The sequence below is a fragment of the Entelurus aequoreus genome, linkage group LG11 (genome assembly GCF_033978785.1).
Source record: "Entelurus aequoreus isolate RoL-2023_Sb linkage group LG11, RoL_Eaeq_v1.1, whole genome shotgun sequence".
Lineage (NCBI taxonomy): Eukaryota > Metazoa > Chordata > Actinopteri > Syngnathiformes > Syngnathidae > Entelurus > Entelurus aequoreus.
In genome coordinates, this window is record NC_084741.1 from 66,337,095 (window position 1) to 66,354,637 (window position 17,543).

The following is a 17,543-nucleotide window of genomic DNA, read 5'->3' on the forward strand; positions in this document are numbered from 1 at the left end:
GTGTGTGTGTGTGTGTGTGTGTGTGTGTGTGTGTGTGTGTGTGTGTGTGTTGTCTTGTCTCATAGTAACAGTGGTACTATTGTATTGTTAGTGTACAGGAGCTTTTCTTGTTTTTGTTTGTATAGTATTGTTCTTGTATTATATTGTTTATGTTAAATGTGGAATGAGTGAGAGGGGTTGGGATATTATAAGCATCTGCTTCATCCAACCCCTTTTCAAGCTTTGCATAAATGTCTGCCAAAATGTTAAAACAAAAAAAAGTGTGTTGTTGTACTGTGCAGATTTGAAATAAATACTTCAATAAAAAAAAAAACATATAACTTTGTCTTAAATTTGAAAAAAAAAAGTTTTTATTTTTCACTAAAGAAGGGTTCGGTACTTCGGTGAATGCATATGAAACTGGTGGGGTTCGGTACCTCCACTGGTTTAGTTGCATCTCAATGGACTGTGCAGTTGGGAAAGGCGTCCTTTTGCAGTTACACGTTATGACCAGCAGGGAGTGCCCGAGTACTCCCAATGTGCTCTGATAGGTATTGGCTGAGGCTGTGTGTTGCTTGGAGAGGCTTCTGCGTGACGACGACTGACGGTTGAAAAAAAAAAAAAAAAAAAAAAAAAAACGTTTGTAGAGCTGCGCAGGCGCATTTGTGGCAGTCTCCGGCTCGGTTGTTATGGTTACCACACAATAGGAGACGGGACAGGGGGCTGCGTGAAGGGTGAGAGAGTGAGAGAGAGAGGGAGGAGGAAGAGGTCTGCAGAGCCGCTTGGCTGGACACAAGCTCAGACAGACAGCTGCAGGACAGACATGGAATTCATCTTTTAAAATAACTTATTGCATTAAAAAACTGTTGTGATGACGCCCGTGTGCATCTTTGCAACGTGCATGACAAATATAATTCAGTGTACTGTAAAGGTGACTCCAGAGGGACCCTCCCTCCCTCTTCAGAGTTTTGGCCCCCTCCTCCTCCTCCTCCTGACGCCCCCCCCTACCCCCTCCTTTCCTTATGCAAATCACGCCCTCCTCCTTTTCGTCCCATCCTTCTCTCCACCGCGAAAATTGTGCTTCTCGCAGAGGAAAAAGGCTGCCGGGGAGAGGCTTGTATATTTAAAATAATAATAATAATAATAAAAGTCGTCTTGGAGGAGGAGTGGGGTACACGATAGGAGGAGGGGAAGGTAGAGGAAAAAGCAAAAAAAAAAAAAAAAAAAAAAAAAGGGGGTGGAGTAAGAAGCCAGGGCACATACGCATCAATTTGTACAGTTCAGTTTTTTCCACGCTGCTGCTGTTGGGTGTTTTTTTTTATACAACATGAGGCGGCGCGTTTGGAGAGAAAGCGAACAAATGGAAGGCAAAAGGAGAATAGAAGGAGAAGGCATCGCTGGATATTAAAGGTAAGCAGTATGGGAAGGGGGGGGGGGGGACGACGGTCAGCAGGATAATGTATGCTGTGTGTTTTGGAATCTACCCCCCCACCCCCCTCACCCCCCACCCAGCACCACGACCACCACACACACCCCTCCATTGTACCTTATTGTCATCCCGGTGCTGCGTTCAGGCTCCATGATGACTTACGGTGGAGACTGCATGGCCACATTCCTGCAAAAAAACACAAAAAAAAACAAAGCCGGTGTGAGATCATTCCGCCATTCTCTATCCTATTCTATCCAACCATGCATATACATCACATTGGCACCGCAGTGCTCAATCCCTGCATGGAAGTGCAGCCAGTAGCTGCCACCTGTATGTGCCGTATGCGTCCTGCATCCCTATTATTACTATTGTGAGTGTAGGCCCATAAACACATGTGCTCTATTTTTTTCTATTATGCATGTCACTGCAGCATACACACTAATAATTAATACATAGTCATGTGAAGCGGTGCAGCTGGGGAGGGGGTCACCTTTGTGTACAGTACAGTATTTACATCCTTATTTATCATACTTTTTACACCTAATTGATCTTTTGTTTAAATAAGCATGTGATCCTGCCATAACCAGGTCATATGGGTTAACCACAAGTGTCTCGAGGGGTGTGTGTGTGTGTGTGTGTGTGACTCCATATTCCCAGTCTGCCTGTTCTACTGCATGCACGCCTAATATCAAGTTTTTGGTATAAGCACAGGCCAAACCACCGCTGTGTGTGTGTGTGTGTGTGTGTGAGTGTTTTGAGCCAGCAGTGGTGTTGATCCAAAGACAGAAAGAGCAAGAGGCATGCTGGGAATTTTAAACGCTGAACAGAGGCTTTCTGCAGTTGTAAATTACACGTTTTCACAATGGCGCAAATTCTTCATCTCCGCACATGGTCGATCCTATTTTGCACATCGTTTATTTCTGCATCCCTATATGTGCGAGTGAGATTTTATGTCTACTTGGGGAAAAAAATAGGGGCCCAAATAATGCCTTCTTTGTTTATGATTCTTTACAGGTTCTAGGTCGAGTGAGTAAGCAACAGCAGAAGCATCTCATTTGAGTCCATACACTGCCTGGTGTTTTGCAAAATGGACGTTATAAAGAAGAAATCATGAAAACACGGACACAAAAAGAATCGGTACGAACGAAACACGTGGCCATGTTTGTTTTACTGACTTCTTCCATCCTCCACCATTGCTACAAATCTGTGGTTCTCAAACATTTTACTGCGAATACCAACTCATACATTTTTTTTGGGCTTTGCAAGTTTTTGGGTGAGCTGGAGCCTCAGCTGACCCTAGTAAAAAGGTGGGACTTCGCCCTGGAAATGGTCACCTGTCAATCACAACGCACATATAGAGACAAACGACTATTCACACTCACATTCACAACGTTGCTGGGTGTGGACTGAACCAACAAAGTGTGTGACTGAAGACTGTCATGTATAAATATACATAGTTCATGTTAATTTTCCTAATATAATTATATTTTTACTTTAAAAAAAATCTTTGATATTCCTGCATACCACTAGATGGAACCCGCGTACCATCAGTGGTACTCATGCCACAGTTTGAGAGTCAATGCTCGAGCCCAGTGGTTCTCAGACTATTTTCACCAAGCACCACCTCAGAAAGCACTTGGCTCTCCAAATACTACCATAATGACCAACATTAAAACACTTAGCGTAGTTGGCCTAAGTATTCATTAGAAACGAGGCAGAGGTTTTATTTACCAAGTATATCTAATATTTTGGACACTGTGACTTTACACCCAGTTTGAACAGTAACATTGAATATAGAAATATAAAACACTGTACTTAAATAGTGAATCAAATATTTGGCGTACCACTTGATGGAGCCCCTGTAGCACTGGTGGTACACATAGCACAGTTTGAGAATCCTGCTCTAGCCTCTTTGGCACAAAAATCCCTTAAAACGCTGATGCATCAGAGTCGTAACAGAAGATCTGGCATTTTTCCACCTGTTCCTTTTATACAGACCACATTCAAGACGGATGGGTGCACTTTCACACAGCAAATTAGACAATTAGATGTCAGCGCTGCCCTCTGGTGTGATGTATATTTACTCGCTTTCAACACAACAGGGCAGGATAAGTGAGTGCCAGGTGGTAAACTTTACACCCAGTTCTGGCATTGTAAAATACCCTTACACACAGATGGGTATTTTTACTCTGATGATCATCCATCCATCCATCCATTTTCTACAGAAACTTGAAAATTGCCAGGTGGACCTTGAGTGGGAGGCAGGCCTCCCCTTAGTGCAGGGATATTCGACTAAAATGTTTGGGGGCCACGTTTCCAGAAATCTAAGGACTTCTCCCTTCACTATTAGTCTTATTTTTAATATTCCGGGGAACCACAGTAGACATTTGATTTTGGTCAATGTATTTTGTCAGAGTTACAGAGCAATCTGCTGTTTTTAAGGACCTTCTGCAAAAAAGCTGGTCAAATATCATCTCAATTACTTTTTTTGGTTCTGTTGCAAAAATGTGAGTCTCTCACAAGTTTTTTTTAACTAAACTCAATGGGCCACCAGTTGAATAGCCCAAATGATGAAAAAGAGAGGACCTAAAATGGAACCTTAAGGAACACAACTAGTATAACTAAAGAAGTTGAACAGATAAATACTGACTGCATCTAAAGTAAACAAGCTACAGCAACACCTTAGTTACATAAATCACACACTGAAGAAAATAAATTGTAACAGCCACCAGCTTAATAGCCCTGCCACAAGGGGTCCCAGAAAAACCTCACAGGAGGCGTAGAAACCTGAAGAAAATAAAGAAAAAATCGTAAGCTAACTTCAGTTATGTTTAAGGCAATATATTTCAGTTCGTAGAGTGAATGACTTAATAGTTATTGGTTTTGGCTCCAGAAAATCAGTGTTGTATTACAAACCCCGTTTCCATATGAGTTGGGAAATTGTGTTAGATGTAAATATAAACGGAATACAATGATTTGCAAATCCTTTTCAACTCATATACAATTGAATGCACTACAAAGAGAAGATATTTGATGTTCAAACTCATAAACTTTATTTTATTTTTGCAAATAATAATTAACTTAGAATTTCATGGCTGTAACATGTGCCAAAGTAGTTAGGAAAGGACATGTTCACCACTGTGTTACATATAGCCTTTCCTTTTAACAACACTCAGTAAACGTTTGGGAACTGAGGAGACACATTTTTTAAGCTTCTCAGGTGGAATTCTTTCCCATTCTTGCTTGATGTACAGCTTAAGTTGTTCAACAGTCCGGGGGTCTCCGTTGTTTTGATATTTTAGGCTTCATAATGCGCCACACATTTTCAATGGGAGACAGGTTTGGACTACAGGCAGGCCAGTCTAGTACCCGCACTCTTTTACTATGAAGCCACGTTGATGTAACACATGGCTTGGCATTGTCTTGCTGAAATGAGCAGGGGCGTCCATGGTAACGTTGCTTGGATGGCAACATACAGTATGTTGCTCCAAAACCTGTATGTACCTTTCAGCAGTAATGGCGCCTTCACAAATGTCTAAGTTACCCATGTCTAGGGCACTAATACATGCCCATACTATCACAGATGCTGGCTTTTCAACTTTGCGCCTATAACAATCCGGATGGTTCTTTTCCTCTTTGGTCCGGAAGACACGACGTCCACAGTTTCCAAAAACAATTTGAAATGTGGACTCGTCAGACCACAGAATACTTTTTCACTTTGTATCAGTTCATCTTAGATGAGCTCAGGCCCAGCAAAGCCGACTGCGTTTCTGGGTGTTGTTAATAAACGGTTTTCGCCTTGCATAGGAGAGTTTTAACTTGCACTTACAGATGTAGCGACCAACTGTAGTTACTGACAGTGGGTTTCTGAAGTGTTCCTGAGCCCATGTGGGGATATCCTTTACACACTGATGTCGCTTGTTGATGCAGTACAGCCTGAGGGATCGAAGGTCACGGGCTTAGCTGCTTACGTGCAGTGATTTCTCCAGATTCTCTGACCCCTTTGATGATATTACGGACCGTAGATGGTAAAATTCATAAATTCCTTGCAATAGCTGGTTGAGAAAGGTTTTTCTTAAACTGTTCAACAATTTGCTCACGCATTTGTTGACAAAGTGGTGACCCTCGTCCTATCCTTGTTTGTGAATGACTGAGCATTTCATGGAATCTACTTTTATACCCAATCATGACACCCACCTGTTCCCAATTTGCCTGTTCACCTGTAGGATGTTCCACATAAGTGTTTGATGAGCATTCCCCAACTTTATCAGTATTTATTGCCACCTTTCCCAACTTCTTTGTCACGTGTTGCTGGCATCAAATTCTAAAGTTAATGATTATTTGCAACAACAAAAAATCTTTATCAGTTTGAACATCAAATATGTTGTCTTTGTAGCATATTCAACTGAATATGGGTTGAAAATGATTTGCAAATCATTGTATTCCGTTTATATTTACATCTAATACAATTCCCCAACTCATATGGAAACGGGGTTTGTATATTCACTGTAAGGAGAGCTTCACAGTGCCACGCACAAAGCCCCCTGGTCCAATGCTTTAACGTCTCACTTTGAACAACATGCTACCATCTCCTGTTTTGAAATTTTGTGCTAAATCTTGTTCTTTTGCATTTTGGGCCATGCAGATGCCCATGCGCAGTGGGCGGCGGCGGGGGGCGAGTGAGGAGAGGAGGGGTAGACGCCCGCACCCCAGTCCCACTCGACCTGAACGCAATGAGAGACAAACGGTTAGAGCCTGTCCACTCTTTATATATAATATATATATATATATACAGTGACTGATGATATGCAATCATCTTAATAGCATAGATGTCTGTGATAACACATGTACCTGGCATAAAAGTGAGTCCTTGATTTGTCTGAAAACAGATACTATGTATCTAAAGTAATGCATGTCTGAAGAATTAAAAGTATTGTGTCACTTTAGCCAAGAGGTGGCGGTGAGGAACTGGCTGGGAATTGCTTCAGTCGCAGATCACAAGGGCATGATTCATCCGAGAGCGAGGGGGAGGAACTTGTGTCTCCGGCAAAAAGACAGAAAGTTCAGGTTTGTGTTGAATTTCATCGGCCTGTTATATAAAGCTGTAGAAAAATTTATCCAAATGGCTTGTGTGTCTGACCTATAAGAAGTTATTTCTGCTGTGCTCTGGTAATACAGCCTTGATTTTTACTTCATCCACAAATGATCTTTTCTCATCAGGATTCGGCCGCCAACAAGAACCCTCCAACATCAACACACTCCACTGACAGCTTGGCTCCATCCACAGTCCCGCCTCCAACCTCGGCAGCCAGCCAATCCCGTGAGAGTGACAATGAAGATGGCCAATCACAGGGTAGCAGGAGTTCAGTTGTAGGCAGCCTGGCAAATAGCAGCAGCAGCCTTAGCAGTGGGCGGGACATCGACCAGGACAATCGTTCCTCATCCCCGAGTCTCTCCGCTTCCCCTCTGGGTAGCCTCGACTCTGACTCCGAGGGCCCTGAATCACCAAAGCATAGAGAGAGGGAACGGGAGAAAAGCAAAGATGGAGGAGCAGGAAGCGTGTCTTTAGAGGACAGAAGGACACGGAGAGTGGAGGATCCCTGTGGAGAGGGACAAAACATGGATGCGGATGCACAAATTGAGGACTGTGCTCTAAAGCCTATCCATCCTTGCCCCTCCTCAGGTCCCAACCCCTCGCTCCGTGGAGCTGGGGATTCTTCAAATGACAGCTCTGGTGGGAGGAAGTCTTATTTCTCCATGGACTCCAAACTCATGTGTAAAGTTGAGTATGGTGGACCTACTGGCACTGATGCTGTGCCAAGTGGCAATAGAATAAATTCCAAAGCCAACACACAATGTGTGACAAAGACATCTGCTGCCGGTGGAGATTTTTCCCATAACAGCCCCGGCATTCCCCACTCCTTGCCCCCACCTCTTCCTCCTCCACCTGCTCTTAAACCACTGGAGCTCGGGGGACAAAACCTTCCCACTGAGGTCAAAATAGAAAAGGCCGATAAGCACCTGGACAAAGCTCAGTCCACTCCTCCTACCCTGTTGCCGACTGGGCCGCAGCCTCAATCACAACCCCAGACTCAAACCACCGCCCACCCCCATCATTACAGCTCCCCAAGCTGGCAGGGTGGCACAGCAACCGGTTGCCAGGGGAGTTGGGGCTACACCCGTTACCCTGGCAACCATCACTCACACCAGCATCAGCCCCCGGTGCAGCAGCAGCAACTTCCCTCTGTGTACAACCCTCCTTCCTCTCGACACTCCACATCTCACGCTTCTTATCTCCCCCACCCGCATCCTCACCCCCACAGGGAGTACATTCCCAGGTATGCTGGAGGAGGAGTGGATAGAGACAGGGGTGCTGTGGGAGACAGGGAGAGGGGGGCAAGGGGTGAGCTCAACAGGGAGTTCTCTGCTCCCATTGTTAACAACAGCAACACAAATAGTGGGGCTAATAGTACTAGCGGGATGAGTGGCCTTCAAGGCAGGGAGTTTGCCGGTTTGTCTGTAGGTCAGAACCGGGAGTCTCAAAGCTCTGGAAGAGATGGACCTTCTAATATAGGTGCTGTGAGAAGAGATTTTGTTCCAGCTTTCAAAGAAAGAGAGCAAGATAGGGAACGTGATGCAGGAAGAGAGTTTCCTGTGCCAAACCAAAACCAGAGTAGAGACTTTTCCCCCAATGGAGCTGTAGGGGGGCATCCAAGAGACAAAGACAGAGGCAGGTGGGGTGAGTTTGGAGGCCAAACAAGAGAAGGAAACTGTAACCCAAACAACAATGCCATCTCACAAGGAAACCATCCCAGTACAGCTAGTGGACTACCTGTTAACCCCATGCTTAGCCGAGATCCACCGACATCTCCCCAAAACAACAGTGGCCACCCACCTCATTCTTCCCTGCCCCCACACTCACATCCCACAAACTCCTCCAATCGGGATTTTCCACCTTCCATGGACAAGACACAAACACCTTCCACTGGACCTGACTCCTTTCACAGAGAGTATCCTTCCACTGGTGGGAAAGATTTCAATGCAGGCGCACTTCCCTCCACAGGAACTAATCGAGATTATCTCAGCCCACCTGGCGTCACTTCTAATCTAGGAAGAGAATTTTCAGGGCCTGGTGGAATCCAAAATGCTCACCCATCTCACCCCCATTACCAGTCTGGACTTAGAGATAGAGAAAGGGACTCAAACCTGCGAGAGTCAGCCCTGTACCAAAGCCGTGGTGGTCCAAATCAACCTCCTGCCCCATCTCCAGCCTCTTCTACCAGTCATGGACACCCTCCAAATGCCCCCTATCCATCTCAAACTTCCCATACTCAGCAACCCCCACCAGGTATGGCACCTAATGTACGTCCCCCACTTTACCAGTCATCTGCTCAGACTCCTCCAACACATCTATCCCCACTACCCAGCCCCTCCACTAATCAGATAGGTGGTTTCTCGTCGTTCCCCCCTGGACCCACCTCTGCACCCAACATGCCCCTTCCTGGACCAGGCATGCCATCACCTGGATGCCGGCCCTCCCCTTTACATGCCACCTTGAACAGCCACTCAAGCTTCAGTGAAACATACCACGCAAATGGGAGTGGTGGCAATAACCTGGCTAACAGCAATAGCAACAGTGGCACACCCACAAACAGCAATACAAACTCCCAATCACCTCATAATGTCTCTAAGGGCCCACCACCGCTTACTAATAACAACATTACTACCCCGACACTTCCCTGTGGAGATGGCCATTCAGATTCAGGCCTGTCCCAACCGCCTGTAATTAAGCAGGAACCACCAGAAGACAGGGAAGAAAGTAACAGTCCACCAACTGTGTTGAGAAGTCCGTCTCCTGAGCCTAAACCTGTAGACATTCCCATCCATGCTAGCCAATCAGCAAGGTAATTATTTTCTTATTTGTATTTAGGTATCAATTAAAATAGGAATCAAAATGATTGTGGTACTGAGTCCTTATGGTTGAAATAATGATGCACTGTGTCACTTGTCTCTAGGTTTCACAAAGTCCTTGACCGTGGTAGCTGCAACTCCTGCGCCCGCTGCGATGTCCTATTTGTTCCGTTGGACGGTTCTAAATTGTGGAAGAAGAGGAATGAGGTGATAGAAAGAGCTCGGAGGGAGGTTGAGCAACGGGCCAGAGATTTAAGAGAAAAAGAGAGAGAACGGGAAAGGGAGCGAGAGCGTGAGAGGGAACTGGATCGCCATCTACAGGTAAGCTTGTGGAAAAAAAGGCTAGTAAACTGTTTTAAATAGTGTCAAATGAATGAATGGTAAAGAGCATGTATATATATATATATATATATATATATATATATATATATATATATATATATATATATATATATATATATATATATATATATATATATATATATATATATATAACATGATCACACCATGGAAGAACTAATGTTTATTTATTCTTCTTATGTTGTTTTGTAGCAACAGAAAGATGCCAGTGCAGCTGCAGGGGCTCGTCATGGTTCTTCCCTCTTCTTCCCCTCCTCGTCCTCTATGATCCTTGACCCTTCATCGTCCTCCTGTCCGGGCAACCCGGTCTCCCATCCACCACCTCACGCTCAGCATCACCACTCTCACCCGCATGCTCACCTTCCTCCAGGCCACCACCTCCATCACAGCCTCTCTCATGCTATCCCACACTCACTTCTCCTGCCGTCTATGGCTGGGGCATCAGCAGTGGTTGGGGGCCATCAAGGAGCTTTGGGAATAGGTATTGGTGGTCCATACCTTGGTCCTGATACCCCAGCTCTAAGAACCCTGAGCGAGTATGCTCGTCCCCATGCTATGTCTCCACTTGGGGCAGCAAGTCGGGCTCAAGCACACCACCCTCAAATGCACCATGGTCATCCTCATGTCCATCCATCATTCTTTCTACCCCAATTTCAGAATCATCATGCATTAGCTCACCCACATCACCTACCTGCTGATGCTGCAACAGCTGCAGCCATCTTGGGCTTTCTGTATGGCGGCAGCCTTGAAGGGGGTCATGGTGTTGGTGGTCACCCTGGGGTCGGGGGAGGCCCAGTGCCTGGAGGAATGGGGGGTTCAGGGTTAGGAGGAGTTGGCTTTCCTCATGCGGTTGCTGCTCACCGTGAGCGCATGAAGCCAGGATTTGAATTCAAAAGTGATGAACGGGTCTATCCACCAGTCTCCATGGCTGATCCTGCAGCTCTAGCCCTGGCTCACACCCATTCCCATGCCAGTGCCCATGCACATACCCACTCCTTGCTCCTTGGTGGAGGGGGACCGAATGAGGTGTCACTCTATTGCACTCCTCCCCCACCTCCTGCCGGCCCCCTACATCTCCAGAACCCGACTGTGCCCCCAATAGCTAGACCCCCAAACCCTCCTGCCCCTCAGTCCCTGTCCAATCCCCCTCCTTCATCACTTCTACCTCCATCGCACCCTCCATCCGCGCCACCGCCCGCTGCCCCACCTCCCGCTGCCCCACCCCCAGCAGGCCCGGCTGCCCCTCCGTCGGCTCCTCCTCTCCCTCCTCCTGCTCTACCTGCGACACCCACCTCTAACGCCACTTCAGTTCATCACCCAGTACCCCATTCTTCTTTCCCTAGTTCCCTGCCATCTCATCTACCACCAACCACTTCATCTGAGACCTACCCAACCCCCGCTCGCTCACCCACCTCTTTTGAGCGAGACAGGAGTGGAGAGAGAGAGCGGGAGAGAGAACGAGACAGAGCGGCACCGCCGGCCTTTGGGGACAGGGAACGTGAGAGAGAGAGGGAGAGGGAAAGAGAAAGGGGAGGAAGTGCAGGAGGAGGCACCTCAAACGGAGGAGGAACAGGTGGAGGAAGTGGGGGAGAGAACACAGGTCGTGTCCAGATGCTAAATGTGACGCCCCACCATCACCAGCACTCCCACATCCACTCGCACCTTCATTTGCACCAACAAGACACAGGTACCCACTGCTACTAACTATGCTACCTACCCTGATGTAGGTCTTTATTACCTTCTAGATATTTGCTGCTTCTTTGGCTCTTATTAAATATCTCCTATATTTCCTATTACATCATTGGCATCTAGCGGCGGGCGGGGTTCACCCCCTGATGGACCCGCTGGCGTCGGGGTCTCCTTTGACGCGTCTCCCTTACCCCGGAGCGACAATAGGCAACCCCATCCTGGCTCACCCCCTCACTGACAGCGAGGTGCTTCGCCAACAGCTGTTCGGTGAGGAGAAGGCTCCTCGTCCATGTACTCGCTCACTTTTTTTCTATCAAATGAGTCCTCAAAGTTCACAGAGATCACTTTTAGCAGTGGTATTGATGATTTTTTTCCTCCTCCGGGAAACTTCTCCTAGGTGCTCCTTTCCGTGACCTGCCCCAACAGTCCTCCCTCACTGGTCCCATGTCGGCAGCCCACCAGCTCCAGGCCATGCAGCAGGCCCAGAGCGCGGAGCTGCAGATCCAGAGACTGGCCCTGGAACAACAGTGGATACATCACCATCACCACCACTCTCTCACCCAGGACGAGTACTACAGGTGCGTTTTTTTTATGTACACAAACACAAATCCTGAATATCATTTTCCATTAGTCATGAAATAACTGAAACCATTAAATGATCAGTAGAGCACAGACTGATACCATTTACTCACATAGTAGGTTCCAAATAGGACACCTCCCATTGAATCCTGAGGTCATGTCCCCAATACAAGCAGACTGCGTTGGCAAAAAGGGAAAGTATATCCTTTGATTTGTAACAAAGGCTACTGCAAAGTAACTATGTGTAGCTGACTTCATTTTTTTTTTCATTTATTTATTTATTTCAGGCAATGACATAAAGAAGTACAAGTTGACAAAACATAATAATATAAATTAATATAGTGCATTATTGTCCAGTTTTGCCTGAAAGGGAGTGGGAAGAAGATTACTTATTTAATCCCACCCCCAGTTCTCCATTCAGTGATTATTCACATGAGTTTCACTCTTACTTTGTTCAAGGATTATAATACAGATGTTGTATCATAGTGGCATTACCACAGGTAACAATAATTATCACACTGTAACAATAATTTGTATCAACAATGTAGGAATCATGAATACACCAACAATGGTAATAGACATCATAGCAATAATGGTAATAGACAGACAACATAGCAATAATGGTAAGGAAACATTGAGCACATGTTAACACTTTGAGACAGAGTATAGCAGCAGGTCAAATTAAAGACCCTCTCTATATTTGAACCAGACCCCATGTTTGTATAATAGTTTAAATCGATTAATAGTTTGGCATTGCTTGGGTTGTAAGTCCAGTTTGTTCCATAGTTTTACTCCGCATACAGACACACAAAAACGTTTACGAGTGGTTTGAGCTCTCGGCAATAAGAAATATCCATGATTAACTCAATTCTCTTGGCCTTAAACCAGGGGTCGGCAATCCAAAATGTTGAAAGAGCCATATTGGACCAAAACTAAAAATAAAAAATCTGTCTGGAGCCGCAAAAAATTAAAAGTCTTATATATGTGTTATAATGAAGGCAACACATGATGTAAGTGTCTATATTAGCCTACTATCAAAGCCTGACGCTAATCTTTGATGACAGAAATGTTGTATTTTAAATGTTTTTCCTACACATTTTTGCAACATTGGAGATCATTAGTAAAATGGAGGCTTCTTACAGGATGAGATAACTTCTGGAATATACTGGCTCAGAATGGCCAAAGGTATAGTAGATGTGTGTGTCCAAGTTTAAGGAAACGGCAGGTTGTCTTCTTCTAATTGATTTATTAAAATATTTGCAAGCTGGGTGCTGTGGTCTGGAACAACATGGCACATAAACAACTATCAGAAATGCTGCCAATATTACATACAGATAATATGTCATGAGACATGCCAATATAAATTGACTATACAGAGGACATAAGTAAAGGAAATTAAATGAGCTCAAATATACCGACAAACTAGGCATAATGATGCAATATGTGAATACAGCTAGCCTAAATAGCATGTTAGCATCAATTAGCTTGCAGTCATGGATTGACAAAATATGCCTGATAAGCACTCCAGCAAATCAGTAAAATCAACAAAGCTCACCTTTGTAAATTCACGCACAGCATAAAACGTTTGGTGGACAAAATGAGACAAAGAAGGAGTGGCATAAAACCCGTCTTTCTGTGGCAGCATCGGAGAAAGTTGTACATGTAAACAAACTACCATGAGTTCAAGGATCGCTGAAATTAGTAGGACAAAACGGTGCTTGCCAAATACTCTCATCAGTGAATAATGTTTAATATAAACAGGATTTCTAACAATTAGGAAGGTTTGTGTCATGTTTTTTCTCCTACAGAAAAATATATTAAAACAAACAAAAAAATGTTTTCTTCATCTATGTCCATTTTCACACATCTCTGAAAGAGTTCCAGGGAGCCACTAAAAAGCCACATTCGGCTCTCAAGCCGCGGGTTGCTGAACCCAGCCTTAAAGGTTAGCTTCCTTGCTAGTACGAAAGATATCTGGAATAAGTTCATCTCTTAGTCGTTTCCCTTTGATGTTACTGTGCTCAGTATACTACGTTTGCTGGCTATTTATTGGAAGGGTAGTTTAATGAAGCTTTAAGGTAAATGTTGCACAATTGGAATGTACTGGAAATTCCACATGACTAACAAACTTGGATAAACACAAAACATGTTCAATGTTCTTGAGTGCCCAAAAAGGCACCTACAATATAAAAACAATGTAGGTGCTGGGAGGAAACGTCACATCATGCTTTTAGTCGGCACCTTTCTATTGATCAGGGGTGTCAAACGTACGGCCCGCGGGCCTAACAGGTTTTATCCGGCCCGTGAGATGATTTTGGTAAGTATAAAAATTAGCTGAAATTTTGGAATGAAATAAACTGCTCTTCTAAATATGTCCACTGGATGTCGCAATAGCAGTTCTTTGTATCACCTGCTGCAGGAGTGCGCATGACTTCAGAGGGGGCGGGGCTATGTGCCCGGTTAAGATAGAGGACTGGGGACACATTATCTGGGCGCACATAAATATGCAGAAATAACATGTATCCCCTTCTAACTTCATGTGTGAGTCATGATATGAGTCCAAATTCACAGGTTTTGATGTAGATGATGCTACATATGTATGTACAAAATAAACCACATCAGTTAGTTAGTTAGTACATCAGTTGAGGAGAATTAGTACATTACATTAATAACATGCTGTAATTTGATTTTGATATTACTATTTATTACATCTTCTGATAGATACAATTTTACACCAATGAGAGCATTTTAAAACTCTGCCAGACTCACACCTATTTGACTGATGAACATTATCACATCATTTATCCATAAATTATAAATCACGGCAAATTAAGATAGACTACTATGAACAGCAACATGTAAGTGTTAAAAAAACATTATAATTTGTATGTTTTCAGATTGTGCTTGTTTTATTTTTAAACAAAGAACCGAGGATGTCGTCGTGGCTTGTGCAGCCCTTTGAGACACTTGTGATTTAGGGCTATTTAAATAAACATTGATTGATTGATTGATTGATTGACAATCTGAAGTTGTCTTCATTTTTAAGTTGTCATGACATGATTTTACCAGTCCGCCCCACTTGGGAATATATTTTCCTCTATGTGGCCCATGAGCTAAAATGAGTTTGACACCCCTGGTATTCATCATAGCATAACTGATTGACTAACTCTGTTAACAACTTTTCTCCTTTCACCTTTAGTCACCTGAAGAAAGAAAGTGACAAGACCCTGTGAGGGAGCGGCACAAGAAAGGGAACAAAACATGGGAGAATGTGTGCAAACTTTAAATAAAAAAGAAAATAAAAGCACTAATAATAAAAACTATGAAGGGACAAAGACTGTACGGGGAATTTATACTCCGTCCCTGTGAACTGCACCAAGTTGAAGTTCCAGACTCTTTTTTTCCCCCAGCATTGTGTTCTTAAACTTCAGTCCTGTTTTTTGTATTGTGCTCTGTACAGTATATGAATTAGAAGGGAATAAGGGGGGAATAGTGTGAAGGACAATATGTGTAAAATACTTGACGCCAGACAGAATGAGTCTTTTTATGTCATCGCATGTAGCTAGAGGAGCTTACCGGTGGAACTTTTTTGGTTCTTCATTTTAGTAACTACGCCCTCATTTGTACCTGAGGATTCTATATGCATGAGACCAGCCTTTTAGTGTTTTGTTTACAGCAGTATTATTGTTATTATTATTATTAATGTGGTCGGTTTGTCTATAATAATTATATATATATATATATACATATATATATATATAAGTACATATTATTTGTATTATTTTTTTACATTTTCATGGTACGACTGTCACTTTTCATTTGGAATTGACCTTGTGAAACAAGATGAAAGCAAAAAAAAACAACATGGGAATAAATTATCTTTTTTTTGCTATGTTTTCACGTGCAGTCATTTACCTTGAGTCTGTGGGTCCCGTCTTTGTTTTATACAAGTCACTCTTGCACAAAGCATATCAAATTCCTCACGCGCCTCCCCCTTCCCCCTTTTTCAGACTCCCTCCGCTAGTCTCCCCCCTCCCTGTCTTTTGGCGAGTGTGGCTAATAGGAGACACATGGGATGAGTGCGAGACATGGGAGTTGAGTTGCTCTATTGAACAGCAGCCGCCCTGTAGAACTGGCATTCCATAGTGAACTGTAAAAATGAAAAAAAAAAAGGGAGGGGGGGGGGGCGCGATGATGAAGGAACTGCAAAATTGGGATTTACACACAGAACCCTCCTTTAGACCGACACGGATCACTGAACGAGGCCTTCGGAGACTGCAGAATAAACAACAATCGTATTATGTTTGTTATGATAACGTACTGTATGTATTCTGGCAATTAGTACATTTCTAAACTACGGTAAGTTTCCCTTTTACATTAATGTGCTGGATTAGTTTAGCTCTACCGTAACGTAACCAACTGCTGTCAAAATATAGCCTTATTTACGCTATGTGCCTAAAAGTCACTCCACACCAGGCGTCAAAAGAGCAAATTGGGCCCGTTTCCACCAAATTAAAACCCACCGAAGCCACAAAACATATTTAATCACTATATTGAAGTGAATGCTACATATACAGTTTCCTTTAACTCATTTTAAATCAGAGGCCACATGGAGAAAAATCTACTCCCATGTGGGCCGGACTGGTAAAATCACGGCACGATAACTTAAAAATAAAGACAACTTCAGATTATTTTCTTTGTTTAAAAATAGAACAAGCCCATTCTGAAATTGTACAAATCATAATGATGTTGTTTTTTTACACTTACATGTTGCCGGTAATAGTATTATATCTTTATTTGTAGTTATTTATAGTTTCTGAATAAATAATGTGATAATGTTCATCAGTCAACTCATTGGTGTTAATTTTCAATCTATCAAGATTAAAAAAAATATATCAAAATCAAATTACAGTCTGTTATTTATGTACTTTGATCATTTTCCTCAACTGATGTACTAACATCATGTGGTTTGTTTTGTACATATGTAGCATCATCTACAAATTTACAAAGAATTGCTATTGCGACATCCAGTGGACACATTTAGAACAGCGGTTTCTTTCATTCAAAAATTTCAGGTTAATTTTTATACTTAGCAAACTCATCCCGCGGGCCATATAAAACCTGTTCGCTTGCCTGATCCGGCCTTCGGGCCATACGTTTGACCCTCCTGCTTTAACGTATTGTCACGTTACGTTCCTGTCTTGTTCTTTTTGTTATATTCTTATTTTGTAATTGGTTTAATTTCTATTTATCCCCTATAGTTTTCCTAGGTAACGATCCACACCTCTCGTCACCTGACAATTAGTCAAGATTCAACTTTGACAGATTTTTGTTTTTATGATGTGTTGTCACCGGTGTTAGCCAAATAACTTTGAAAAATAAATAAATTATAGTTATTACATGGATTGAATATGCTTGTGTGGCTGTATCTCTCCTTTACTTTACGAGTCATAGAAAAACACAAAATAAACACAACAGTTAAACCGCACACAAAAACAAGACAGTTACTTGTACATTCAAAAGACAAAATAGAACAAGACAAGAAATGCAATGTAATTTACGAAATCCCGTGAAAATCATACATGGGAGAAACAGG

The 17,543-nt window shown here is 43.3% G+C and overlaps 1 protein-coding gene across 4 annotated transcripts; it reads left to right on the top strand.

Moving 5' to 3' along the window:
• Positions 1-1,038: 1,038 nt before the first annotated feature.
• Positions 1,039-15,883, top strand: atn1 (atrophin 1). 4 transcript variants are annotated; one of them, XM_062063825.1, is made up of 10 exons: positions 1,039-1,389; positions 2,423-2,545; positions 6,054-6,155; positions 6,356-6,475; positions 6,629-9,312; positions 9,424-9,640; positions 9,872-11,366; positions 11,492-11,659; positions 11,766-11,946; positions 15,147-15,883. In XM_062063825.1, exons 2-10 carry the CDS (start codon positions 2,519-2,521, stop codon positions 15,178-15,180), a joined length of 5,028 nt encoding a protein of 1,675 aa, XP_061919809.1. In that variant the 5' UTR covers positions 1,039-1,389; positions 2,423-2,518; the 3' UTR covers positions 15,181-15,883. The 4 variants fall into 4 exon arrangements, 3 of the variants coding, with proteins under 3 accessions (XP_061919809.1, XP_061919810.1, XP_061919811.1); XM_062063826.1 differs by having other exon boundaries at positions 11,492-11,635; positions 15,147-15,882; XR_009827812.1 differs by lacking the exon at positions 15,147-15,883 and having other exon boundaries at positions 11,479-11,659; positions 11,766-11,914.
• The last annotated feature ends 1,660 nt before the right edge of the window (positions 15,884-17,543 follow it).